The sequence below is a fragment of the Podarcis pityusensis genome, assembly GCF_964106645.2.
Source record: "Podarcis pityusensis genome assembly, chromosome: 5".
Taxonomy (NCBI): domain Eukaryota; kingdom Metazoa; phylum Chordata; class Lepidosauria; order Squamata; family Lacertidae; genus Podarcis; species Podarcis pityusensis.
This window is the reverse complement of record NC_138032.1, coordinates 70,535,855-70,563,304: the sequence shown is the minus strand read 5'-3', so window position 1 is coordinate 70,563,304 and position 27,450 is coordinate 70,535,855. Positions and strand designations below refer to the sequence as shown.

The 27,450-nt window shown below is 45.9% G+C and overlaps 1 protein-coding gene across 3 annotated transcripts in view; it reads right to left on the bottom strand.

Annotated features, from left to right (window-relative positions):
* Positions 1–26,229, bottom strand: part of SLC29A3 (solute carrier family 29 member 3) — a gene marked incomplete at its 5' end in the record, with an annotated part of 33,474 nt that extends 7,245 nt beyond the window's left edge. For 2 of the 3 annotated variants that reach the window (XR_013986111.1, XM_081004732.1), the window contains 4 exons: positions 1,122–1,284; positions 2,844–3,070; positions 7,409–7,491; positions 23,958–24,308. Coding sequence is in view for 2 of the 3 variants with exons in the window: in XM_081004732.1 (XP_080860858.1) it covers positions 1,122–1,284; positions 2,844–3,070; positions 7,409–7,491; positions 23,958–24,308 (824 nt within the window). Of the gene's footprint in view, positions 1–1,121; positions 1,285–2,843; positions 3,071–7,408; positions 7,492–23,957; positions 24,309–26,129 lie in introns of those variants that run through there. The other variant, XM_081004733.1, reaches the window with a different exon arrangement.
* Positions 26,230–27,450: the final 1,221 nt, after the last annotated feature.

Below are 27,450 nucleotides of genomic sequence, written 5' to 3'. Positions count from 1 at the left end.
ATAGTGGCCTGCCAAGCAAGACCAGAGATCTGACAACTTGTCCTCTTAGCCACTACAACACCAGCTGACAGTGAGTCTCTGGGTGGCAACAGAACTACCTCCCTAGCTGTCAGGCGGCTGCCAGCAACTCCCAAGTGGCTGGTTGCCCAGGAATACACAAAGACAAGGAAATGATTCTTACCATCCACTTTTTATTCAGTATTCACAGAGAGTGCCCTCTACCTTTGAGCTCTTTGCTCTCCTACATTCAAGGCTCGCCGGGTTCTGGGAGAGGGGGGTCTGGAATGCTTTCTAAAGACACTGTGTCTGCCATCTCGTCCCCCTGGTGTTTCCCCTATCTCTTCCCCCTTTCCCATTATTTCCCAACTTTCCCCCTCATCTGCCTGAGCTGTGACCTCCCTTAAACCCCTCTTCCTCTTCTCTGGAAGATTCAGGCTGGGGAGGCGGTCTCCACCATTCCTCCTCTGCCCAGTCCCTGATAATAGCAGAGGCAGGGAGGCGATATAGACAGGAGCAATTCTGCAGAGGTCAGATAAGAATCCACATAAAGCTCCTCACCAAGTATCCTGCATCATAGGAGACTACCTCTAAGGCAACAGCGGCCTTAATTGGTACCAGGAAATTAGCAGGCAATGGCTCACAAGCTTGTTATTTTCAACCTACAGCTAGAAAACACACTGGGACTGGCCTGCGTCACTTAAGCGAGAGCTACAAACCATAGTGATTTCAAGAAGTCTCGTAGCAACAGCGTGAATGCTAGATTCAGAAGCAGCTCTGCCACAAGGCTGATACAGCTTGCTGACCCCACGGTTTTAGGGTTAGAAGCCACAGTCACCAGCACTATCTAAGTGGTTCATAGCTTCTCAAGTAACCATGTTTGTGTGTGTATGTGTGTCTGTGTGCACAGTGGTAAATCCCACAGTTCCTGTTTGGTTTTCTTTTTAATGAAATCAGGAAGTTCAGCTAGAGAGAGCAAACAGGGGGAAAGAGTCAGCACATTTTCCACTTAGGGCAGAAGGGGACCTCCACCAAAAGGCAGGAAGCATCGAGAGGAAGCTGTTTTGGAACTCAGCCATTAAGGTACACGCTGCGTGGCAACCTGATGGTCCAAGGGGATTTACCTGGAATACTCCAGCTTGGGAAGGATCAAGTACATCCCAATACAAAGAATAACGAAGAGGTCTGCTGTCAGGAAGTAGGCCAAAGCACTGTCTGTAACATCAGGTGCCGCTGCCAGATCCACCACCAATGCCACGGCGCTCACTGTTCCTCCCATGGCCTGACCTACATGGCGAGGAAAGAGGGCGAGGAAGGAGAACAAAAGTCAACGAACTGTGAAATAAGCCCTGGCCTATACTGCGTCTGCCAGAGCCAGACACTTGCAGGAGGGAGTGGCTCTGAATCAGACAAGCTGGAACTGGGGAAAGCGACAAAAGCAGTAATTAGGGAAGTTCGCAGTTCAGCTGCATTTGCTCTGCAGTGTTATCTAGCCAGAGATCCTGTGATTTTGGTTTGTTCTGCTCACAACGGATTTACCTTTGGCCACTTGTGTCCTTGCTCTTGTTAACTTGTGGGGTTTTTTTCTTCATCCCAAGACCCTCTTCTCACATGCATGTCTTGGATTAACAATGGTAACATTCCATTGTGAGTTTTGGGAAGGGTTAGCTTTTGTTTCGCAGCAAAACCACACAGAGACACACACAAGTGTTGAAGGATTTCTGCATTTGAGCAAGGACACTCTTGCAAGAATCGTCAGATTCCCTTCCCCCCACCAAAAAACCCCCACACATTTATGTAAAGATGGCTTCATGTAATTGTTTTTTTCACACAGAAAAAAGCAAGTAAACCAACAGGGAAATGTCACCAAGAGACTCTCATCTGCCATGCTTAAAAACCACCCGAATTTCTAGAAGGGCTAAGCTTAAATTGTTTTGACTGAGACTGGATGAAAAATGTACGGGCACAATTCCACCCCGCCTTGCAATTCTGCGAAATAGCGTTTCTGTGGTCTGGTGGGTAAAGCCTTTTGGCCTCCTGGTTTTGTTGCCAAATTGTTTCTTTTATGCAGGCATAGTGTGGCTTTCTTGATCTGCACTAAAAATAAAGATATGCTCCAGTACTCTACAAATACTGGGAGGTTTCCAACAGGAGGTCTGGTGAAAGTCTGCACAGTGGGTCAACCCCCCTAATAACATTCTTTGCTACGGCCTTGGAAAAAAAAAAAGAAAACCTGAAACCTCTGTATTGATTTTAGCATCTCTCTTCCCACCTCGCCTCTCTCAAAGCACATTTCCAGTGTTATCAACGTCTGCTAAACCTCGAGGGGCCTCATCATTCATAGCTGCAAACTTGGAACTCATCAGTTATGGAAATGAATGTTAATGCTGAATTTGAAATGAGACAATGCAAAGTTTCATATTTTTTTCCCTGAGATATAAACAAACACAGAGATGAATGCAGATGTTTTCTTTTTGTACAAAAAGTTAACTCCGTTTTCCAAACTGAAATACTGAAAGGCTGGACCTCGGAGGAAGAAATAAGGACTAAGGAAAACGGGTGGAGGGGGGAAATCCACACAAACCGGAGAGTCGGCTTGCTTAATCTGCTGAGCTTCCTTCAAAACTTCCGTCCGACAACACTGTGCGGTTCTTTATTTTCCAAAAGTCATCTTCTGTTAACTTCGTTCAGAGTGAATGCATCGTCATGGGACTAGGAGCTGCCAAAACCTCAAGCCTAAAAGGCAGCACATGCATCCTGCCCATGAAGAAGATTAAAAGCAATTGGAAAAGCCCTGTCTCATGAACTAGTTTCCAGCCGGGGGCATCACAGGGAGGAGACTTAACCTGAAATCAGCGCTTGGGAATTCCGCATGGGAAAGCTTCCCGTCAGGCCGAAGACGCTGCTGCTGAAGATGGTGGCAGCGCTGCTGGAGACAACCACACAGACGATGGTGATGACGAAGAAACCCGAAGTCCAGGCGGAGGTGTCCACTTTCACCAGCACCGTGATCACCACCAAGGCAGCCAGCATGGTGACCAAGGAGGAGAGAATGCGCACGCTGACGGAGACCCTGGAGGAGAAAGGCAAGCGGGGTTATAGCATGTGGCTTCTGTGCAAGAAGAGCCCCCTGCTCTTTTCCTTCTCTCCTCCTGACTGGGTGTTGCACAGCAGCACCAAACAGAAGGACACACGAGGTACAGGAGACGTCCCAAGCAATGAGGAGGTGGGGAAAGGCAGAGGGAAGGGGAGGCACGTTGCACAAATCAAGAGAGAATACCAGTGGCAGAGGCAGGAACCGAGGAGCCCTGTTCTGGCTTCTCACAGCTGGGTGTGCAATGCGCCGTCTCCCCTAAGAGCCAAGTGCTCAGCCTAACTCATCAATTTGTGCAGAAACCTACATTAAGTGGCAAATATGCCAGTTAGCATTGAGATGTTACAATGAAAGGGCACGCTGAGCAGGTTCACCAAGGGAAAACGGGGCTTTTGAGATCTTTCCTACGTCCAAAATCAAAACAAGGCCAAGTGCATACCAGAATAAGACTGCTAATCTGTCCACCCCACCTGCTACCTGCTATAAACAAATGGGCCCTGCGTTTAACACTAAGCCTTCCAGCTCTTTTCCAGCTGAAAGTGCCACAAGAGGTGACTCGCCTTTACACCCAAGCCAAGAGAAGCAGCAGGCATGACGCTACCCTTCTCACATCAGTGTTGCTGCTGCTGGTGGAATGGGGGCAGTCACAGCAGAAGCACAGGACTGGCTCCTCTGTGCACCCACACAGCCCCAACCTCACCCCGCCCCATTGCCACACCATCCAGGTACGCAGCAAGAACTCTGGTGCTGGGGCCCTCACCTTGAAAGGGCCATTTTATAGATCACACAGAGAAAAGTCCAGGTTTGCTAGTAAATGCACACTCATTAGCGGGCTTCAGCCAACCACAATTCCATGAGGACCATACCTAGACAATGCAAATATTCGTCACATTTGCATTTCAAAGAGTACTCTTGAGCTTCACTCTTAAAAAGACAATGTGTGATATGCTTCACTCCACCTGTTGCCTATCACAGTTGCCATTTCCCCCATGTGAATCTGAAGAGGATTCTTCGTAGAATTGAGATTCTTCATAGAATTCTTTATAGAACTGTAGAGTTGGAAGGGACCCCATGGATCTAGTTTAACCCCCTGCAATGCAGGAGCTTGCAGCTGTCCCATACAGGGATTGAACCTGCAACCCTGGCGTTATCAGCACCACACTCTAACCAACTGAGCTATCCAGGTGTAAAGTATTTTTTTTAAAAAATAGGCAGGGCCTCTCAAGCAGGGCTGCAGGGTGAAATGGACCAGTAGCTTTGTTTCTGGGATGGACTTTGGCTTTTATGCATTTACCTTAATTATGGAGCATCTTATTATTACAGCGCCTGAATGCAGTCTTTTTGTGCAGGAAATTCAACATTCTGTCTCACGTCAAATGGAAACTTCCTTATTTTCCACGCTGCTTTGTCGAGTTTAAAAGAGTTGCCTGTGCTTCTCTCTGGCTGACTCCAAATCTGATACTCGCTTTAATCGGCGTTTAGTTGCAAAAAGGGGGAAACATGGCATTTCCTCCATGCCTCCCACAATGCCTTGCTACAAGCACTGTCCACGAGCCGCCTAGTTATGCCTCCTGTTTGTAAGGAAGGCTGCTGATACGAGAGCCCTGGGGAGTTCTCCAATGACTTAAAGGAAGCCAGGTAACTAGAGAGATGAACCAGAGTATGCACTGCTGCTCTTAACTAATGTTGCAGAGATGGCTGAACCACTTACAAAGAACTTAAGGCAAAAATGGGTGGGTGAGGAGGGGCTTGGAACAATAAGCATTTACCCCCCCCCCCATTTATATCAAATGTACAGATTCTACTTTTCTCGCATCAGTCTTTTCTTGATCTGTTGTCTTTATAAACCCTGCCAAGTTGGAAATGCCCATTTGCAACAGAAATCACAACAGCAACAGGCAGCAATAACAGGAATGAAGCCTGCCTGGGGAATACTGCAGCCTGGGGAATAGCAATCGCATGCTTATCACTACAAGATAATTAGCTGCCTGAACAGGGAGGTTACTTATTATAGACACTGAAGACTTGACTGGCTCCCTTTCAGCAGAGAGGGCAGGGAAGGAGGGGGGAAAAAAGGCAGAAAATGAGCAAGATTCTAGCAGCGGATGGGCACTCTATTTCTCTTTTAGGGATAAGAGACTGCAGTTCAAATATCCTCCTTTTAAGAGGCTCCAGATGGGATACGCTTCATGCCACGTCACTGCACAAGTTAGAAATGTTGTCTGCCTGGCTCAGGGACTCCCTGAGAAATGCAACCTGTTTGCATGCAACAGTTCCAGAAAGACACAATAAGGAAGCAAAATGGATTGGGCAAACAGAAGCACCACGCCTTGCACACTGAACATGCTAGTTTCTTCTTTGCTCTCTTCTCCCCTCAAAAATGTCACCTTCACCCACACAGTCAGGAAATCCATTTCAAAAGCATCATCATATTTTAGCCAAGAGAGCAGATGCCCTTAACAAGGGTGGAGCACAGAGTAGTCATAAGTTACTCTCTGGAGGCAACTGAACTACAGGGAACCGATTTGCTCAGGAGTTTCCATAAATGCAAGCCAGCCTCATGTGTATTTATGACGCCGAAAACTTAGCATAATAAAACACTTATTGATTATGGATGTGCCACTCAGCAGAATCAACAATGTGCCAAAGATAAATGAATGCTACATTTAAAATGTAATGCATTAAGCACATAATGGCTTTTGCAAAATGGTTTTCCAACCTGGAGAATATTTAAGAAGAGGAGGAGGAGCAGGCATTCCTATCTCTGGGTGCCCTTCCTTTTTTGCCTTCTGCTTCTTTTCACTTGCAAGGCATAATTTGGAAAACAACCACTGTCACCACCCGTGTTTTCTGTTTTCTGTATTCTGCAATAAAACAGCAGTAGCAATGCAGAACATTTGGGCATTAACATTCAGAGAGCTCCATTTAAGCAAACGAGGGCTTTCTCCACTGGAAGATTCTGGAGAACAAGTCTCAGACATACAGCAGGTGCATTGCGCGGCCACCCCTGGGATTTTCAGGTGGCTTTCCACAGTTTCATTGCTGAAGTGCGCAAAGAATAAGGAAGATGAAAAAGCATCGGCATCCCTAGAACATCACAGGCACAGAAACTACAGCTCCTGCTCAGCAGGGAGCTGAGGAGCTCCAGCACTGGAGTCCTAGTGCAAAGATTTTGACCCAGGAGGTGGGAAGAACTACATAGTGTTGTTTCTCCAGTTCTCTTGGCAGGGGGTGGTGGATATGAAAGAGGAATATCCCTCTGTGCCAGACCAAACCCTGGCCTCTGTTTACTAGACACAAGAAAGTCCGCATGCAAGAGAGATAGGCCTGATGTAGAAAAAGGGAATCGCAGGAAGTGGTCCCTCGAGGGAATGCAGTGAGTGAGATGCAAGCTTCTAGGCTATGTGAGAATTTGAGGTTTTAAGTTTGAACAGAAGGGCAAAAGCCTTGAAACTTTATGTGCAAACCTCTGTCTGTCTGTCGCTCTAGCTCTCTTCCACACCCATACCTGTGAACAGATGCTGAATAGACTGTACCGCAGTGGTGTCCAAACATTTTTCAAAGAGGGCCAGATGTGATGAAGCGAAGGGCCGTGAGGGCCGACCAAGGGGCCAACCAAGGTCGTTAACCTTTTCTTAGGATTGCAGTTGTTGAGCTTTTTTTAGGGTTGAAGTTGTTGATTTTTTTTAGGATTTTACCCCAGGAGAAAAGCTGCCACAGGGGCTGGGTTAGGTCCCCAAAATGGACGTTGGACATGCCTGCAGTACTGCAATTGCCTCATCCTGGGATAGCTTGGCTGTCTGCAATATCCTGATTTAGTGGCAGGGGGAGCTTTAAATTGCCTATCAGTGTGTAGTTAAAGTGTAATACGTGGCAATGGTCAGCTGTACGAGCTCATTGCTTGGATGCTGATCTGCCCATTGAAAACAATCTCAAGCTGCTAAACGTTTATCTTCCCTTCCCCTTGAATGCTGCTACCTTGGCTCTCATTCTCTTCCTACATTAGGCTACAGGCACATCTGTTCAGGATGAAGTGGCAGACTTGGAAGTCTGCTAGCCTCCGGCAACTGGAATCGCCAGAACAATTTTGGATACTGCCTGCCATCGTCTTGGGACTAAATTACAAGATGTGACCGCTCTGAGAAGCTTCTCTGCTTCTCAGGGTTTTCTGCCTAAACCGATTTGCCCATCAAGCATTTTTTAGCCCACTGCTGTGCTAAGGCTACAGCCTCGGGGGTGGGGGGTGGGGGGAGAGGTGGCGTGGCCAGGATTGCACAGAGGGGAGAAAATGGTCATGACTAATGCAGTTGCACTTACTTGTTGACTAGCAGGAAGTTCCCAATCAAGCACAGCACAGAAGGCACAGTGGAAGCCATGGAAATGTAGCTTTCAAAGAAGTCCTAAGGAAGGGAGGAAAAGTGTGTCAAAGAGGGTTGCAAAAGCTATGCCTCAGAAACAACAAAAAGACGTGACATGGCTTGTCCCCGAGTCTCCCTGTCACAAGTCGCAGGCACAGCAGCCCAAGGTCACGGCTTCGCAGCGTCCTGAAGCTTGCAGGGCTGCAGACTTTGCAAAGTGATTAACCCCACACCACTCAATTTGTTTAGCTGAGGAGCATGTCTGCTGTTGGGAACCTCAAAAACACCTCTTGCTGCATTACTGGCCACTCCACAGTGTGAATCTCATTGTGACCTTTTTCTTAGTTCTCATTAAGGAAGGTTAAAACACATGGGGGGGGGGAGGGCTCTTCCTCCTTTTTCTTCTATGAATCGTGCCAGCAGTCAAGATACACAATGTGAACCCTTTAATCTCCACATGGGGCAAAATTCTCCGCCACAGAAGGCCTGTAATTTAAGATGAAGCCTTTTGCCTGCGATAAGAAATGGCTGTCCCAGGTGAGGGCAAATGTGGCATTTTTTATGCAAGAGATTTCATGGGAGAACAAGAAATGAAATGAGACAGTGGGGACAGGAGTCAACGTTACTTGGAATCTCTGTGTTCATTCAGAAGACGCAAAGTTTTAGCACTTAGGAAGGTAGGTTTTAAACCATGTGGGCAAAAGCCTACAGAAATCCCATAGTATCTTGCCTGCCTGCCCTGCATCCACACTTGTGCCTCTTTTAGTAATTTGTGGCATGCTAAATTGCTGTTTAGGGGATGCGGGTGGCGCTGTGGGTTAAACCACAGAGCCTAGGGCTTGCCGATCAGAAGGTCGGCGGTTCGAATCCCCGCGACGGGGTGAGCTCCCATTGTTCGGTCCCAGCTCCTGCCAACCTAGCAGTTCGAAAGCACGTCAAAGTGCAAGTAGATAAATAGGTACCACTCCGGTGGGAAGGTAAACGGCGTTTCTGTGCGCTGCTCTGGTTCGCCAGATGCGGCTTAGTCATGCTGGCCACATGACCCGGAAGTTGTACGCCGGCTCCCTTGGCCAATAAAGCGAGATGAGCGCCACAACCCCAGAGTCAGTCACGACTGGACCTAACGGTCAGGGATCCCTTTACCTTTGAATTGCTGTTTACAAAGACTACCCTGTCTACTCATTTGGAAGTGACCAGGCAAGGAAGCTTTTACAGCCTGGGAAAAAGTTACCTCTCCTCACTTTTTCAGTCTTCCAGTGTCCCACAAATTACTAATGCGGGCATGTGTGGATACAGGCAGGCTGGCAAACACTTTTATAGGCTAGTAACTTGTGTGGACTTATTTATAGGAAGTGATTCAGCCGCCCTGCAAATCAAGACGGTCTTCTATTTTACTGCTGCTTAATTCTCCCAAACTTCTCTTCTCTCCCCGCATACGAGAGAACAGAGAATCCCGACGAGAGCTCATCACCTCGATGTGAGCTTGTGTGCACAGAATAGGCTCTGGAAAATTCCAGACAAGCTGGGTGCATTGATCTCAATCGCATTTTCAAGATGTATTTTCTTTGATCTCCTGTATCAGCCCAATAAGCCTTCGAAATCAATGAAACTGAGGTTCATAATGAGATGGTGGGTGGAGAGAGAATGGCCCAGTATTAGCCACAGCTTCTCCAGCACAATGCAATAATTTCAGGCAAAAATACTGGATACTTAAATATATACGTATTTGTCTTTCTTCTAAAGGGGGAAAAATTGCCCAGTGGTGTTAGCAAAAAGTCTGCCCGGTGCTGCCAAGATGCTTTTGCAAAGTGGCTTTTTATTCAGCTTAAACTCGGCAGCAGAAGCAGCTGGGTTCCTGCTGGGCTAAAAAAGCAGTTCAAGCCCTGGGTGACGGAGCAAGGCACTAGAGCGTTACCTGGATCACAGGGCATGAAATTAGCAGCAGCCAGCAGGTTGGAGCCAAGAATAGCTTGCAGTTGTGAGCTCATCTTCAGATAGCCGAGACCTGCTTCTAACGAGTCTGTGCGGGGCCAACGAACTCTCCCCCCCCCTTTTGCTGCTCACTCATCATACCCCAACACCGAACGCTCGGACAGAAGCTGACTCCCAAAGCAAGCTGCTCTGCTGGAAATTTCAATAGCTGTGAAAGGGCAACCGCACCCATCAGTTGCCCAGATTCACAGTTCTGTCGGTCGGATTTTGAATGATGGAACATCCCTATTTTGTTTCGTTAGCGCTTTTTAGGAGGTCATTATAGTCAAAGAGGCAGAGCTATGCATGCCAAGGTTTGTTATTGGCTACAGATTGTGGTTAGCAAGGAAAGAGCTAAACCATGAGTCTGGATTCAGGCAGCACGTTAAGTCAAACCTTGGCTTAGCTCAACCTGGCATGGGAGTAGAAAAGGCCAGGGAGGAGCAAAATGTCTGCGAGCTTCTCTCTTGGAGACCACCCACTCATGTGGTCCTGGGTTTAAGTCACAGTTTGGCTTAATGTGTCTTGAGACCCTGCTCTCTGGCTGCCAGTTTGTTTCCAGGCAGAATTCAAACAGCAGGTCTGGGTCTCTAGAGCACTGAATGACCTGGGATCGGAGTAATCAAAGGTCTGTCTGCTTCCATACTATAAACCTCCTTAACTGATGAGATGTCCGTTCTTCTGTGTGGACCTTGTGGTGGAAAGGTGGGGTATAAAATATTTTTGTGTATATATTAAAAAGTGGGAATCTTATTCTCCAAGGCTTCCAATATTTCATACGGGCACCACCCACATATTTCCTAGCTTATCTTTGCATCCTTGAAAACAAAAGAGCTTAAAATATAGCCAAAACTCCCAGACAGGCGATTTCAGCACACCATGTTCTATATATTTCTGTTCTGGCATGGAATCGGGAAAGACACACAGCCCTGATCACAAGGCAGGCTTAGATAAAGCAGGCCCTTGTGCAGGAGAAGGTTCATGGCTCAGTGAAAAGGACACATGCACTGAATTCAGATGGCCCCAGGTTCAAAACACAGTAACTCCAGGGCTGGAAACATCCCCTATCGGAAAACCTAAAAAGCCACTAGCAGACACTGCAGGCAATACTGATGGGCCACTGGCCTGATTTAGGAGAACAGCATCTTCCTATGAGACCCTGCTCCTATCAAATGCACCATGCTATACAGATACCCACAGTGTTACGATATAGAAGCAATGCAGCTGCAAACTGCTAGCTTGAAAAGTAAACATGATGGGAATGTTGTGACTGTCCGTGGGAAACAGAGGGACAGTCAGCTCAAAAGGCAAGCACCGGAATTAGCTCAGAGTGTAATATGAGCTCTTCCTCTTGCTCTTGTACAGGAAGTACAGGAGGTGTTTGTCACTCGACTGCTGGAGCTTGAAGAGAGCAGTCATGTCTTCTGTTATGCTTCAAAGACAGAAATAAAAGCATGTAAAAACGTTTCTATCTCCTTTTCCCTGCCAGGAGAGCAGGAGGGAGGGGTGTGTTCTTCTCACGCTGAGAAGAATCGCCTATCGCGACCTAGCCTGGATCTTGCTGGGAATGCAGCCAGGGAGGTCAACAGGAGACCAAGCCGGGTGCCTGGGAGTGTTGCAAGTTTCTCCTGATAAAGGCTTGATTTCCGACACACAGAACATCCAGCTTGCTATGTGCACCTGCCAGCATCACCTTTGCATTTCCTGATTCCAAGGTATATCCAGCATTAGCCTAAGATGCACCTGTTAAGCACCTGAAGTGTGCAACCATTGGCAGTGAAAAGAAGGGAGGGTAAAAAGAACAGACTCCATCACCCATGGTGACCAATTTAGCTTACTGTACAGGCTGAAGGAAGTTAAGGAAACACTATGCAAGGATGCCATATAGCACTCCAACACCCAAGTCATGACACTCTCCGCAAAAGGCCAATGGTGATGTGGTCTAAAGTTCAGGGGTTGTCTGACACCAGGTTAGGTTGGATGCCCCACCTTGTTTCCTGATCAAACCTTTAATCTCCCTGTGCCTTGATTTCTTCCTCTTTGTAGAACTGCGGCATTCGCACCAGTTCCCCACAGTCATTTGTTATTAGGAGAAATTACTGACTGTGCTGCACCCTGAGAAACCACCAGATGGAAGGAACTATAATTAAACAGCAGACTGCAGGAGATTGCTCTGCTTTGCAGGGCCTGGTTCCAACTGGTGCTTAATTTTTAGAAGAGGAGGCAGAGATGCCAGGGCTCCAGCCTCTCCAGAAGCATCAGGGCTTTTCGATCCGGAAGCCCTCCTTCCTAGCAATGCGCAGCCTGAGGGGGCTCTCTGCACTTTCTGTAGTGCTGAGGTTACTCCATGCCTGCTCAGAGATCTTTTCAATTATTCTTTTGCCACACGTTTCAGGGCCGAGCGGTTCAGAGGATGGTTAGAGACATGGAAAAGCAAGTCCTCTGAGGAAAAGGTGAAGGAACTGAGGTCGCTTCCACATCATACACCTGGGAAGTGTAGTTTGTTATGGGAGCTGACCTCACAGAGCTACAATTTCCAGGACTAGTAACAAACTACAGACCCCAGGATTCTCCATGAATGTGGTAGAAGAATGCTTCAAATATATGGCATAGATGTGACCCAGGTATATTTAGCTGGGACAAGAGAAGACTAAGGGGGAGGGGGATGTGATAGCCCTCTTAAAATCCCCGAAGGACTGCCAAACAGAGGGGAAAGCCTTGTCCACTAGGTACCTCATTGGATAGAACTAGATTTAACCTGCTCAAGTAGGGTAGATTTGGGTTGAACATTAGGAAAAACCTCTTGAGAGTAAGATGAGTTGGGCAAGGGAACCAATTACCTAGAGAGGTGCTGGGCTCTTCCTCACTGCAGGCCTTCTGGAAGAGGCCCGGCAGTCATCTCCTGGGCATGTTCTAGCTCTGTATTTCCTGCACCCAGCAGAGGATTGAACTAGATACCTACAAGGCCCTCTCCAACTCTATGATCCCATATGTAAGAGTGGAATGGCTGGTGAGCCATTAAGATCAGGCTCTAGTCTTGGACTCCTGAAAACGGGTTATCCGTGGCACCAAATCTGGGCTGCTATGACAATACATTAAAAGGCAACAACAAAATCTTCTGTGACTTTACTAGGCCATTAGTGCAAGCCCGTGCTTTCTCAAATAATAGGTCAGGCCTCCCCAGCAGGCTGCCAAGGCTTCTTGCTGTGCAATCAACTTGGCATGTTGGACATATATGCACATTAGGCCCCTTTTGCTGGCGTTTCATTTTGCTTGCGCATATCTGGCAATAACACCGGTGTTATTAAAATTCCTGTGCAATGGCAATTCAGCTACAACCATTCTTCAAAGTGTAAGTGCCGAGAAATATTTAAAGCCTCCATTTTCCATTGTTCTTTAGGAAGAGCAGACTCCTTTGGCTTGATCATTCATCCACTTCGAGGCAAATCATGCAAAGCAGAGCAGAGAACAAAGCTCTGGGCTCTGGGTACAGGGAGTTACTGAAAGGGCAGGCTTCCAGACCAGAAAAAAATGCTTGACGTTAAATGTTCTTAGTGCATTCCACTCAAGAAAACATAAGGAAATGCAAAGACTCAAATGATGTGCAGGTGAGAAAGGAACCCATCCCTAGTACAAAATAGAAGTTCATGGCATGACCCAAATTCTGCATAAAGAAAAGCCACATTGTGCACTATTGCATTTATTTTATTGCTTGTTGCATGCAGTGCATTCTGCTTCTCCTTAGACCAGGGATGCTGTCCAAATGTCTGCCGGCTCCAAACAGCATGGACCCCAATGATGAGACTTGGAAGGTGCCATGTCAGCCATATTTGTAGGGCACTGAATCCCTCATCCCCAGTGTAGCAGAAAACCTATACAGGAATAAATTCAGCTTCTGTGATTTACTAGACACCACACCCTTCATTTTCAAGTCTATCTTTATACCTATAAGGTTTAGAAACTTGTTTTTGTCACATACACACCCCTCACACCCCGCAAAGGTTTTGGAGATGCTTAACTCTACCTCCAATGACACAACCTGCACTCAAAAGAGTGTTACCGGCAGCGGCATACATATACATGCGACACCTCCAACAAGTCCCACCAAAGTGCACAGTAGACTTCTCTAGGGGGAAACGAGGCAACATGCCTCTTCCTGACTCTGCAAAGCGATCCTGTCTCTTGCATCAGCTAAAAACCTGTTCCTTCCAAATGTCAAAGGGCAGGAGAGGAGAATAAGGGGTTGTGTCACTGCTGACTTAGCTGTTTATGTCGCATGGATAAAGCATTCCGTTTTTCAGGGTTAGCAAGCCAGCACTTTCCATAAGCAATAAAATTCACTTAGTGGTTTCCTTAGCTCATACTTCTCCCAGTCCAGCCCCCTCAATGCCCTTGTTTAAAGTAGGCCATGTTGCAAGATTGGCTGTATTATGTAAACCTGAGGCCGGGGTTCCATATGTAACTCTCAGTAACAGCATTTCAGATACATGACCACATTTACTTCTTCCTGCGTATAGCCATAAAAGCTCCCACACAAAAATAAGTCAATTTTACAAAGATGCCACTCGGGAACATTAAAAACAACCAACCAAGCCCACTTGTGCTACTTTGGCTCATTCTCCAAGGCAAGCGTTATATATTCAAGATTGCACTAAAACCTAAAGACCTTTTCTGCACTGGTAAGAGTTGCCCTAAATGCAATAATAAACTAACAAACCTGACGCCAGCCGCGCTGATTCACGCTAGCCTGCTGATTTCAATGGGACTTTCTAAGCAAAAATAGTTAACATTGCAACCTGGGTTGCCTTTAAAAACAAAACAACTTTCCAAACTTAACACCTCAAATTCTAGGGGAATCATTAACAGCCTGACTCACTCATTATTTGCATATCTTAGCATTCTGAGACGGAAAGCATTTAGACACATCTCTGCTTGCAAGACAGTCACGGGTATATGTCACCCAACTCCCAGGCGAAACATATTCCCATCTCTCTCTTCTCAGGCACAAATACAAGATGGGTGACACCTGGCTTGAGAGCAGTACATGTGAAAAGGATCGAGGAGTCTTGGTTGACCACAAACTTGACATGAGCCAACAGTGTGACGCGGCATCTAAAAAAGCCAATGCAATTCTGGGCTGCATCAATAGGAGTATAGCATCTAGATCAAGGGAAGTAATAGTGCCACTGTATTCTGCTCTGGTCAGACCTCACCTGGAGTACTGTGTCCAGTTCTGGGCACCACAGTTCAAGAAGGACACTGACAAGCTGGAACGTGTCCAGAGGAGGGCAACCAAAATGGTCAAAGGCCTGGAAACGATGCCTTATGAGGAACGGCTAAGGGAGCTGGGCATGTTTAGCCTGGAGAAGAGGAGGTTAAGGGGTGATATGATAGCCATGTTCAAATATATAAAAGGATGTCACATAGAGGAGGGAGAAAGGTTGTTTTCTGCTGCTCCAGAGAAGCGGACACGGAGCAATGGATCCAAACTACAAGAAAGAAGATTCCACCTAAACATTAGGAAGAACTTCCTGACAGTAAGAGCTGTTCAACAGTGGAATTTGCTGCCAAGGAGTGTGGTGGAGTCTCCTTCTTTGGAGGTCTTTAAGCAGAGGCTTGACAACCATATGTCAGGAGTGCTCTGATGGTGTTTCCTGCTTGGCAGGGAGTTGGACTCGATGGGCCTTGTGGTCTCTTCCAACTCTATGATTCTATGATTCTAGGCAGCATGCTAAATCCTCCTCACGGTGCCACTTCAGACACTGCGCTCTCCTGACCTGAGAACAATGAAGTGGGTTTCTTAGAAAATACTGAACTGGAAAACAAGAGGACCATTCTGCTATGTGAGGAATCTGCACAGAGTAATTGTCAGTTTGTGCTGGGAAATTTTTTCTGACGTCCCAGCAAGTGATCTAAATCAACAAGCTTATTTTGCTTGCATTTAATAAACAAAGATACAGTGGTACCTCTGGTTACATACTTAATTCATTCCGGAGGTCCGTTCTTAACCTGAAACTGTTCTTAACCTGAAGCAACACTTTAGCTAATGGGGCCTCCCGCTGCTGCCACACCACCACCAAGCAATTTCTGTTCTCATCCTGAAGCAAAGTTCTTAACTCGAGGTAATATTTCTGGGTTAGCGGAGTCTAACCTGAAGCGTATGTAACCTGAAGTGTATGTAACCCGAAGTACCACTGTACAAACTTTGAAACTGTCTGATCTTGCTCAATAGCTATTTGCAGCCGGCATCCATTCATTTTTACTAATGAACTTGTGAAAGACACCCCAACCCCCCATGGAAAAAAATTAAGCACTGGAATGTTTTTCAGAAACTGTTCAGTCGCATGTCACTGCATGAGAACGTACTGTGGAAAAATGATACCACTTAATTTTCTAATCCTCCCCCTCCCCAAGCACCCCCACCCCCCCGTTTGCTGTTTTGTAGAAATGGAGCCTTATCCACTATGAGCCAATCAGCATTTTCTCAATCTTGCTCCATGCAGCAAACATGGATTAGACTGAATTAGAAACCTCTCATCTTGGATATAATTTAGTTGGGGACTCAGATATGTGGTCCTCACATACAAACAACATTACGTAAGTTCTAGATCAGGCTAAAAGCCCAGGAGTCCAGCATTCTGTTCTCAGCAGCTACCTTATCTTTCTCCTGAACAGCTCAGTCATTCCTCAGCTTATCTTAATGGCCCATTTCAAGTACTAGCCAAGAGATCCTTTTAGGACACCCAAATCAGAATCTAATCTTGTTTGTGGGGAGTTCTGCTGGAAATTAGGTATGGGGCAATGAGCTAAACGTTACATATTAATTGAGCCGAGCTCCAGATAAAGATAAGTTTATCATCCATCTGAACCTGGGAATCAGGTCAGCATGCCCCAGGAAACCACGAGTGGTGAAGTCACCTGTCTTTTGGAAGACATATAAACATGAAAAATGTTGGGTTTATTTTGATGGGGTGGGAACCTTCTTCTCCTCTCTTTGCTGATGAAAGACTGTCTTTTTGCTGTGAGGTCACAGAATGGGAGAGTCAGAAGAGACCCTGAGGTCTAGTCCAACCCCCTAAAATTCAGGATTCTCAACTAGATAATACATGACAGGTGGCCATCCAACCTCTCCTTAAAAACCTCAAATGGTGGCAAGTCCACCGCCTTCTGACAGTCCATTTCACTGTCAGACAGCTCTTACAGTCTGAAAGTTCCTCCTGTTTAGTTGGAATCTCCTTTCCTGTAACCTGAAGCCATTGGTTTGGGTTCTGCACTCTGGAGCAGGAGAAAAGAAGCTTGCTCCAACTTCCATGTGATAGGTCTTTAGATATTTGAAGATGGTTATCATGTCTCCTCTCAGCCTCTCCTCTTTTCTAGGCTAAGCATACCCAATTCCCCCAACCATTCCTCATAAGGCTTAGCTTCCAGACCTGTTATCATCTGTGTTGCCCTCCTCTGCACAAGGTTCAGCTTGTCGATATCCTTCTTAAATTGTGGTGCCCAGAACTGGACATAGTACTCAGGTAAGGTCTGACCAAGGCAGAATAGAGCTTGATCAGAACACCACACTTCTGCTGATGCAACCTAGAATAGCATTAGCCTTCTTTTTTTGGGCTGCTGTTCCAGACTGTTGACTCATGTGAAGCTTGTGGTGTACTAAGACCAGGGGTCAGCAAACTTTTTCAGCAGGGGCCAGTCCACTGTCCCTCAAACCTTGTGGGGGGCCGGACTATATTTTTTTTGGGGGGGGGAATGAACTATGCCCCACAAATAACCCAGAGATGCATTTTAAAGAAAAGGACACATTCTACTCATGCTGATTCCTGGACCGTCCACGGGCTGGATTTAGAAGGTGATTGGGCCAGATCTGGCCCCCAGGCCTTAGTTGGCCTACCCATAACTAAGACCACCAGAGGAGGTCAGGCAGCTGGTGGGGTGGGTCTCTGAAAGACAGCATTGCTAGGGGAGCATTTTACCTCAGAGAAGGGGTGTCCAGGGTTTCCAGACATGAAGCGGCTGTGGAAAATAAATGTTCAATCTCACTATTAAAATAAGTCAAGAGAAACAGGTTCAGAAAAGTGAAACCAGGTCAAAATTCACAGCGCCAAACCCTTCAGTGTCAGATCTTTCCTTGAGGGCACCAGGAGACAGCCTGCTAGTGATCAAATACTTCTCACCTAAAGTGTTACGCGATATCACAGGAGTGGCTATATTTGATGGCTCAGTACATTAATCCCTGCATATACCCCCACATCAGCTTGTTAAATCTGCACGGTGCTTTGTGACCCTTCACGACGAAGAACAAATATCCCCAAGTTGCTGTTATGTCATGGAGAGATTGATGCAGTGTCTAGAGTGGGTAAACAGCAGCGTTTCTAGGCTGCATGAGCTGACGTTAGACCACCATTGCTGCACTTTGTTGGACTAATGGCAATATAGCATCACTGCAGGGTTTCCCCGCCCCCTTTTCTGAGCAAAAGGTGTTTCCCAATTAGAGAAACACTTCCCAATATTGGGATGCATTTATAACTGTGGCCAAGTATATGTCAGGGTTCTATCCCAAACAACATTACAATGAATACTTTCCCCTCATGCCTACTGGTACAGAGCTTCCAGAAGAGTCACTCTCTGTATCACTTCCACTCATAGCTGTCAACTTTTCCCTTTCCTTGTGAGGAATCCTATTCGGAATAAGGGAATTTCCCTTTTAAAAAAGGGAAATGTTGACAGCTATGCTTCCACTATTATTGGTAAAGAAGTCAGAGTGTTGACATCTTCCTACATGTCCAAGTCAATAGGGTGGCAATAGTGAGAGGTGAGTTAATAGGTGGGCAGCTCAATGGGGCGAGTTGTCTTCTGACATCCATGTCACTACTAGCACCAGAATGACGTGTCAGCGTTGTTGCTTTGAAGTCAGCTAAGGTTGCAAGCATTTCAGCTGGGGCAATTAGAATAAGATCCAATATTTGACTATTGATTCAAAACCCTAAAATGTATTTTATATAATTGACTTTTTAATTTTTATTCTTTGTATATTGTATTGTTGTTTTCCTGCTATGGCCGATGGCTGACACAAATAAAGATCCATTCATTCATTCCCTCACTTCGGTTTTTGCCTCATATGCTACACCAGCTTTCGTAAATAAGCTCACTAAAGTTACTAGCCTGCAACTGTTTTAACTAGCTTGCTGCTGGTTGGGCAGAAGAAAGGTGGAGAATTCTGTCCCTTCTCTGGCAAGCTGTTTGGGTTTCCATGCTGGGCCCACCGCTACCAGCAGCCCTCTCACTCACGTACATGGTACTCCATGCACTTGCCTGAACTCGGGTCCTGGTCACCTGTAGCTAAGAGGCTAGTTCTTAAAATCATGGCTGGGCTCCAGCAATTTACATGGGTGAAGCAAGAGTTGCAAAGCGAGAGCTGCTTGCATTTCTGCAAGTCCTACATCAAATGTAATAATCAAAATTGGTCGTTAGAGTATACCTCTTTAGTTCTTCTGTCTGTGTAAACCAGTCCATGCCAGAAGCAGCCATGAAACAGAAGTGGTAGCATTTCTAAAGAGAGGAACTGAAATTATTTCCTAATTTTCCTGGTGGAAATAGTTGAGTTTGTAGGAATAATGGTATCTTTGTTTGTTTTTGTGAATGCATCGATGGCAATAATTCAAGCCTATGAAGGGGAATCACCAGCAAGAAAAGAAAGTACAACTCAAACTGATCATGCATGAAGTTTGCTGGATTGCCTTAGGCAAATCAAATCAGTCTCAGCTCCCTATTTGAAATATGGAGATACCAACACCGGCCTTACAGGGCTGTTGCAAAGACTGCAGATAAAAGTACTTAATATTTATATTTCAAACCCTTCTTCTTATGGTTTTATAACTGCTTTTAATGGTGGTTTCACTGCTGCTGATTTTTAGGGTTTTACTCTCTCCACTGAGTTATCTTAAATGTTTTGAAGACACAAACTAACAGAGCATTGGTACTCAAGTCTCATTGGTCCAATCTCAGAGCAAGATCCACTAGCTACAGATGCCACATAAGCAGAGGTCCACTGGCCCCTTCATACTGGAAACTCCGGTGAATCATTTTGTTTTGCAATCCACTTATATGTAAACTTGGCCAGCGAAGCACTAGGCCTTGTCGAGAAAGTGAGGATTTTCAGTGGAGCTGCAAAATCAAGCATGTTAATTTTATTCGTGCCGGAATTTCAGAAGCTTAACACTTCAAAACAGAAGCTTGCATTAAAAACAAACAAACATGGGAAGCCCAGTAAAATTTGAAGTTGCCCATCATAAGAGACGTGCCAATGTTCTCTTGGGAGAAGTTACCTACTTTGCTAAAGAGAAATAAAAAATCCAAGGGAAGGAAAGCAACTAGGAATTAAGGAGGAAAACAACAGTGCGGGACCAAGATGCCTAGGAGGCTTCCTCCACTGGAGCGTTCGCATCAAAACGCCAATCCTGTGAATCAAGAAGCAACAAACTTCTAAGCTTGCACGCCAAGACAAGAGGCTCCCTGCTGCAGCCGGCAGCCTGTTCACACCTGCCAGTGTTTTGGAAAAAGCCATAAAGTACAGCAGGCAGCTTGCAGAATTCCAAACAGGTGCTAAGAGGGTTTTCACTTTGGAAAAGCTGGACTATAATGGGCACCTGTAGACTTCTACTGCCATGCCTGCGTCTCCACTTTTTAAACACCTGCGTCATTGGCGTTGTGGCAGCACGGAATCCCGAAGTAGGCAGACCTAGGAGGGTCATACATTTCAAATTACTTGTCAGTAATTACTGTTGATTGCCACTGTGCCCTCCCCTTTCCTGAGCCCTCTAAGCACGCAATAGCAAAACAGCAAAACTAATCTTGCAGATAACATAGGCATGTTAAGTCTCTCACTTCATGCTGGGCTATGAAGAGGAAATGCAAGCACTGTAGTTCCCACTTTCTCCAAAACCCAAGCCAAACTGAGACAACAGACACACTGTCTTCTCCTGAGTTGTCTGCCATGGCAGAGGCACTGGGGACAAGCAGGGCTTCCCCTCCCATTATGCAAAGTGTTGACAAAGGCAAGAAGAAGCAAGAGCGTTTTTCACTGCTTATTCTAACAACCTCCAATGTCTGGAATTAAGCAAGGCAGGCCAGTGTTGGGAAGGTGGTGCTAGGCTTTGAGAACAAAACAGAAGTTTGTCTATATTTTGTATGGCTCATTCCAATTCATAGAATCGTAGAGTTGGAAATGACCCATGGGTCATCTAGTTCAACCCCCTGCAATGCAGGAATATTTTGCCCAATGTGGGGCTCGAACCCACAACCCCAAGATTAAAGAGTCTCGGGCTCTACCAACTGAGCTATCCCAGCAGTCACCATTACCACATTCATAACAAAATTAATGCAACTGTTGCATGTCAGCATGGGGTTGTCATTGCTTTGCAAAATTCACAAAGAATTAGAACCGATTCTCAAAGCACTAAGCAAAAACCTCTGGCGTTGAAAGAGAACGTATTAGGTTTGCTGCTCACCGTACTTCATTGAACATACCTCTGGGATGTCCTATCGATGAACATTCCCTCCTTCCCCTTTCTCACACTGATCCCTTGTGCAGAAACACCTGCACACAGACTATAAATAGCTAATATTTTCAAGTGACATTTCGATCAGAAAGCGGAGTAGGCCTTCCTGCTTTTGCAGTTTAAGGCCCTATGTTTACTCTGTTCCCTCTGGGGTCCCCTTTGCGAGATCAAGGTTTATTTATTTATTTTACACTTTTCTCAATGTAGTGTTTCCAGCAGCCAGCCATCATCGCTCAGCCTGCCCTATCAGAACTCTGTTTTAATCCTCACTATAGTACTTTGCAATCTGACAGATAGGCTGGTAAGCCTCTGTTAGAGCTTGATAGCACTTGCGAAAATTGGTTTTCCCAGACAGCTGTTGCAACCCATTCTGCAGGACCTGGGCATGTAGCAAATGCTGGAATCATCGTGACATTCAGAAAGGACTGGGGGAGAAGCTGCTGCTATGCAGTGGCAAGGCAACTTTTTCAACTTTGAAGGTTACAAGGGAAACAAGTGATAAGCCCAAAACACACAGCTAATTTGCAGGTGCCTTTCCCCCCCTTGCATGCAAAAGATCCATAGTGTGTTGAGAGGCCTGTGATATCTTGTTCTATATTGCTAATTTTTGCGGAGGTTTGTCTCTTAAGGTGTGCCTTCTCTTTTATGCAGGCTCCTTTGGTGCAAAAGATCTGTTGATCCACCTCCAGGATCTCCATTTAGGGCTGGGAAGGACTCCTGCCTGAAACCCTGGAGAACTTCTACCACTCAGTGCATATGACAAGAAGCTAGATGGATCAAGTGGCCTCACACTGAATAAGGAAGCTTCCTATTTTTATGTTACTTACCCTAAAGTGAGAAATGAGACAAGCGTCAGACAAAGTGGGGAAGACACGTGTGATTTTGGATGGAAACTGGCATTAAAGCCGAAACTTGCCAAGCAGTTCTAAAGTTAAGGCAAGCATCTTGGAGGCTATCCCTGTAGCAAAAATAATTATATGGGGAACAGCTCTTGACATTCACTGGAGCTGCAGGAAGCATCTTAGCCTGCAACACCCTAGCAAATCCTCATTGGGTCCCGTGAGAGGTTACTGTGCTAAAACCATTAAAAAATTATTTTTTTTCAAAGACAATGCCTAGAGGTGGGCTGCTACTGTTCGCACTTCACAGGCAAGTGTAAATGCCATCCATTCATCCATCCATCCATTTCTCATGTAGTACCAGAGTGATCCAGTTCTGGTTTTCCCTGATAGGAGACAAGTAAATACTGAGTCCATGCTAGCCCTTTTTACTTGATAGTTAATCAAACCTCCAGAATGTCATTCCTTCATCCTACTATTTCTGAGTTACAGTTTATACAACATGGCAAAAGTCTTGGGAGTAGTATGCACTGGGCTGCCAAGAGATGCAGCCATAATCCCATCTGTACCTTTTCAAAAAGGTGAAAAATTCCTAACTTGAGCTGCAATACTGTGATGTGTGTGGATCTTTCATTGGACACTAAACAGCAGCAACAATTATGCAGCTAGACAATTGTCATGCCATGCGCATTACAGTGAAAGTCCCTATACACCTGTGAGATTAATGCCATGAGATGCTGGCAAGTTTCGAAAGCAGCGTATTCTGTGTTATCACACACAGCCAAGCCTCTTATTTAGAGGTTCTGCAATTCATCCCCTTCCTTATTCCTCACATACCTTTACAACTATATGAATTAGAATTCCCTATGCAATGATGGAAATTTTTATCAAATTTCCAACAAAACTATTTAAAACTTTTAGGAGGCTGGCTAATTTATTTAAGGAATAAATTAAGCTGCCTAATTTATTTTAAGCACTGAATTGAACTGATTGACTCATAAGTTCCAGTGTTAGCTTTTTAGGAGCCCGGACAAGTACACTCTCAGGGTTTCCAATCTGCCCCCAGTTATGAAACCAGACTTTGAGTCCATCAGAGCACCTGGATAACAAAGGCCTTGAGAGAAATTGTGAAAAAACATTTGCTGCTCCCCTTGTGAGAGAAGTGTGAAATAGTCTCATCTCCCTCCAGTCCCAGCCTAGCCTGAGTGGGGGTGGGGGTGGGAGAGGGAAAACCACACATAAAATATCAGAGTGGCAGCGAAATCCAAAAATTACTTATGCACTGTGTGGTGAAGTACTTTCTTTTGTCTCTCATGAGTCCTGCAAATCATCAGTTTCACTTATCAAACCAACAGACGGTTGGAAGTACTGGGATCCAACTCAGCTTGCACCGAAGGCTGACATGTGCATGGAAAAGAGGAGAGTGAGGAAAAACCCTTAAAGCTTCCTAGACTGCCCTTTCTGACCTAACCTGTGCTGACCTTCCCTCCGGTACTAGACTGATACCCTTAGGGTTGCTGACCTCATTTCCTACTTCCTTCTCCTTCATCCTCACCTTGGAAAAGGAGACATCTACTTTTGGATCTCTCTGCATGCAAGATGCAAACATAGCTTGAGACGCAACAGCAAGCATAGCTCACTGCATCTCCCAGGTTAGGCAGAACCAGGATCTTTCCTGGTAATAAACAGAGCTTTCTTATTTTCCTAAACTCAGAATCTTAGTGTGACTATATCCAGGGTAAAGTGTGCTCCTCCAATAGGGATTCAGTATTAAGTTTGACTTCTGCTGAGTGTTTTAACTCCAAATGCCAAAATACTTAGAAACCTGATTCCCACACTGGACAACCACATGCCTCTGAGAAGCCCACAAACAGGACCAATATAGTGCAAGAGGGATGAAAAGAAGATGTCCGTATCTCTTTTCTTCACTGTCATATTTTCTAAACTAAAAAAGCACTAAATGCTGGATTATGGACACCACGTGCACAACGTATTTGCAAAAACAAACCAGAGCTCTCTTCCATAAGTGAAAGTCTTGTCCTCCATAAGGATTAAGACATAAAATTCATGCACTAAGCTCACAGATAAAGAGAAGGGTTAACACAGCCGAGTTAAAACCTGAATTCCCAACACTTACGCGAACATCCGAAGTTCCCTGCTCTGCTGGAGAGATTTCTTCTGAGCAGTTCTGAAGTTTGTACATCCAGTAATTCTTTGCAGTGATGATGAAGTTCAAAGGCAAGAGAGAGCTAGTCCCCAGAAGGAAGAAAATAATGTAGGTGCCATTGAAGTGATCTTTAGGCTTGTGAAAACCGTGTCTGTTTCCCTCTGGCTCCTCGAACAGGGGTGTCTCTTCTTGGGTAGTGACATCCACTGGTTTGTACAAAGAGTTCGCACTGTGGTGGTAGTCATCTTGCTCCTCCAAATCAACAGCCACTTTTAGGATAAATTGAAGATGTGTGAAAGTTATGGTCACATAGCATGACATTGTCACTAGCCCTTTGACCCCTATAATAATACCAGTCTCTCTTACAGCGATATGGTACACTGAGAGAATGTGCATCTGAACACTTCAAGCGAGCTATATAAATGCTTATTAATATTAAGAAATACAACCCATCTGGTTGCCACAGAAAGCTGCAGCAACCGTTGCAAGCATCCCAAATAAATCTGTGTTAAAAGGAGAAGAGTTCCTGAATTCAAAGAAACTCCTTCGGTGTTCCAGAAGAGAAGCAGTTAGTGTGTCCTTATGCATAATGGAACACTGAGGCCCGCTGCAGCCTAAACAAGTCTTTAGAAGGGCCTGTGCAAAATGTCCTTATTTAAAATAATGTTAAATATATTCTGAAATATTCACATGGTTTTCAAACAGTATTCATGGAGTTTGCTTTTGCTTTACTGTATGAAATAGTTGAACTGGTAGCTGCCGCGAGTCTTCAGGGAAGGCAGGGTGAAAGTTTGTTAAAATGTTTGTAAGAGAGAGAGAACAAAGTGAAGGGACAGAATCATGTGGAAGTAGTTACCTTAGAATTAAATTTTTGATCAAATGACTCTTGTTAAGTTTTTAAGCAATCTCCATTTTCTAAGCCCTCCTGTCCAGGTCATCAAAACAAGAATTAATGGACTGGGGAGAGAATAGAAGAGGTTCCCTTTTGAAATATGTGGCTGAAGCATGTTATTCCTAGGGGAGCTGGGGAATATTTTGAGGCCAACCCACAGTGAAGAGAAATGGCAAAATGACATCTTTCATTGGGCCAATCAGTCGCTCACTAAGATGTGGAAGCTTTTTAGTTACACAAAAGCGCTTTGCCAGAAAGCAATCGATGCTTAATGTATGCTTGGTATGATTAAAATAAAAATAAGATATGCCACATGGGCAAATAAACTCTGGGAGCCAATCCAGGAATTTCCTTTCCTTTCAAGAAAGGTGGGCTCTCACGGAAAGTCCCACCTACAATACAAACCTAGCTTCACTGCCTAAAAAATATGAATTATGGAAGACATCTGTAGGTCATCTCAGGACTTGGGATTTGCAAAACACAGCATTCTTCACACTGGCCTTTTGACACTTGAGAAACTTATTTTTTTTAGGCCCCACTCTATTCTTGCGACTGCAATTTGCTTTAAAACGTTTGAAATACTGTATTTTTAAATTGCTGTCACCTGCCTTGGGACCTTATGGTAAAGGATGGATAAGAAATGAAATTAGTATCATTAATACTCAGTGCCCTTGACCAGCCTTGGATACTGGGCAGCTGAGGAAGAGGCTATTTGCTGTTCTCTCAGAAAACACAATGTTTTGGCCTGGCTTTGAGGGGGACCCACAAAATGCATGTTGGGTCCCCCTCAAGCCTCGCAAACCCTGACAGGCAACAATAAGAAAGCCAAAAGTAAAAAAAAAAAAGTCTCAGTGAAGCCTCTCCGTGGGAAAAATCCTGGTCCCCGTCCCCCCCCCCCCCAAGTGGCAAGAGAGAGCGCCTTGCTCTCGACTGAAAAGGTGCATCTTGCGAACGGGAAGCTGCCCGGACCCTCCATTCCAGCAGTGCGTGGCAGGAAATGCACTCTGCACATGCTCCGTGCTGCCGCCGCCAAACACCCCAACCTCGGATTTCACGGCGAGTTTCCGAGACCGAGGCCGAAACAAAGTGCGGCGGGAGGAGGAGCAAAGGCCGGGAGGAAGAGGAGGAGAAGCAGCAGGCGGAAAAGGAGTCGCAGGTAGAGAGCAAAGGCGAAGAGAGGCGCAGCCGCAAAACCCCCGGCGGAAAGGTCCCCGTGGCCTGAGAGCCCCGCGGAAGAAGGCGCCACTTACTGTCGCCGGCCCTGCGCGCCTCCCCATCTGCTCTGAGCCGGGCCTTCCCCAAGCACAGGCTCCGCCGGCCCTCGCGCCAAAGCCACGCCCGCCGCCGCCGCCGCGCAGCGCCGCCTCCTCCGCTGCTCCCTCCTCCTCCTCCGCGGGGCTTCTGCGAGGGTCCAGCAAGCGCTGCTCCTTTCATCCTCCATCTCTCCCGGAAGGTGCACCTTAGCCCTTCTTGGAAATAGGCTAAAAATATATTTATAATACTACTAATGATAATCATTCCTTTTGTGCGCAATGGGCACGGATCACGACTGCTGCTCTGATTCAGGAATCTCTATCTGGATCTATCTAAGTTTATCAGACCAGTTCCCCCTAAAATATTTCAGGGCACCACAAAATTGATGGGCATGATATTGCCATTCTAATGGGGTGCGCGCGCGCGCACTGTGTCATGTGATCATACCTACCCCCCCCCCCGAATATTTTATATAAGTTGGCACCCCTGATTCATTTCCAAAGCCCCTTCCCCACTTCTTGCCCTCGCTGTACCTAATACTCAGTTCAGGAATCCCATGTATTTACAGTGAGACTTCCGGGTATATGACGATATAATAATAGTAGTAGTAGTAGTAGTAGTAATAATAATGAAACGGGTCCCGCAGATGCCTGGTGCCAGACTCCGCCTATAGATTCTTGGGTGCTGGGGACGGGGGTTTATAGAATCATAGAATCATAGAGTTGGAAGAGACCACAAGGGCCATCGAGTCCAACCCCCCGCCAAGCAGGAAACACCATCAGAGCACTCCTGACATATGGTTGTCAAGCCTCTGCTTAAAGACCTCCAAAGAAGGAGACTCCACCACACTCCTTGGCAGCAAATTCCACTGTCGAACAGCTCTTACTGTCAGGAAGTTCTTCCTAATGTTTAGGTGGAATCTTCTTTCTTGTAGTTTGGATCCATTGCTCCGTGTCTGCTTCTGGAGCAGCAGAAAACAACCTTTCTCCCTCCTCTATGTGACATCCTTTTATATATTTGAACATGGCTATCATATCACCCCTTAACCTCCTCTTCTCCAGGCTAAACATGCCGAATATTATTTATTCAGCGCTGGCAGGCTGGGCTTGTTTTTCTGCCAGGCAGAGGGAGGTGATGGCCCTGCCATTAAGTGACCTACAAGACAAGATGTGATTTGAAACGCAGCAGGGGAAAATAGGCTCCCTGCACTTTGGGCCACTACTGTGTGGATAGCCTTAGTGTCACCATTTACTGCAATCAATGGACTCTTTCAATACAGGTAGTACATGTCCTGCTTTCCCCAACTGCTTCCTCTTT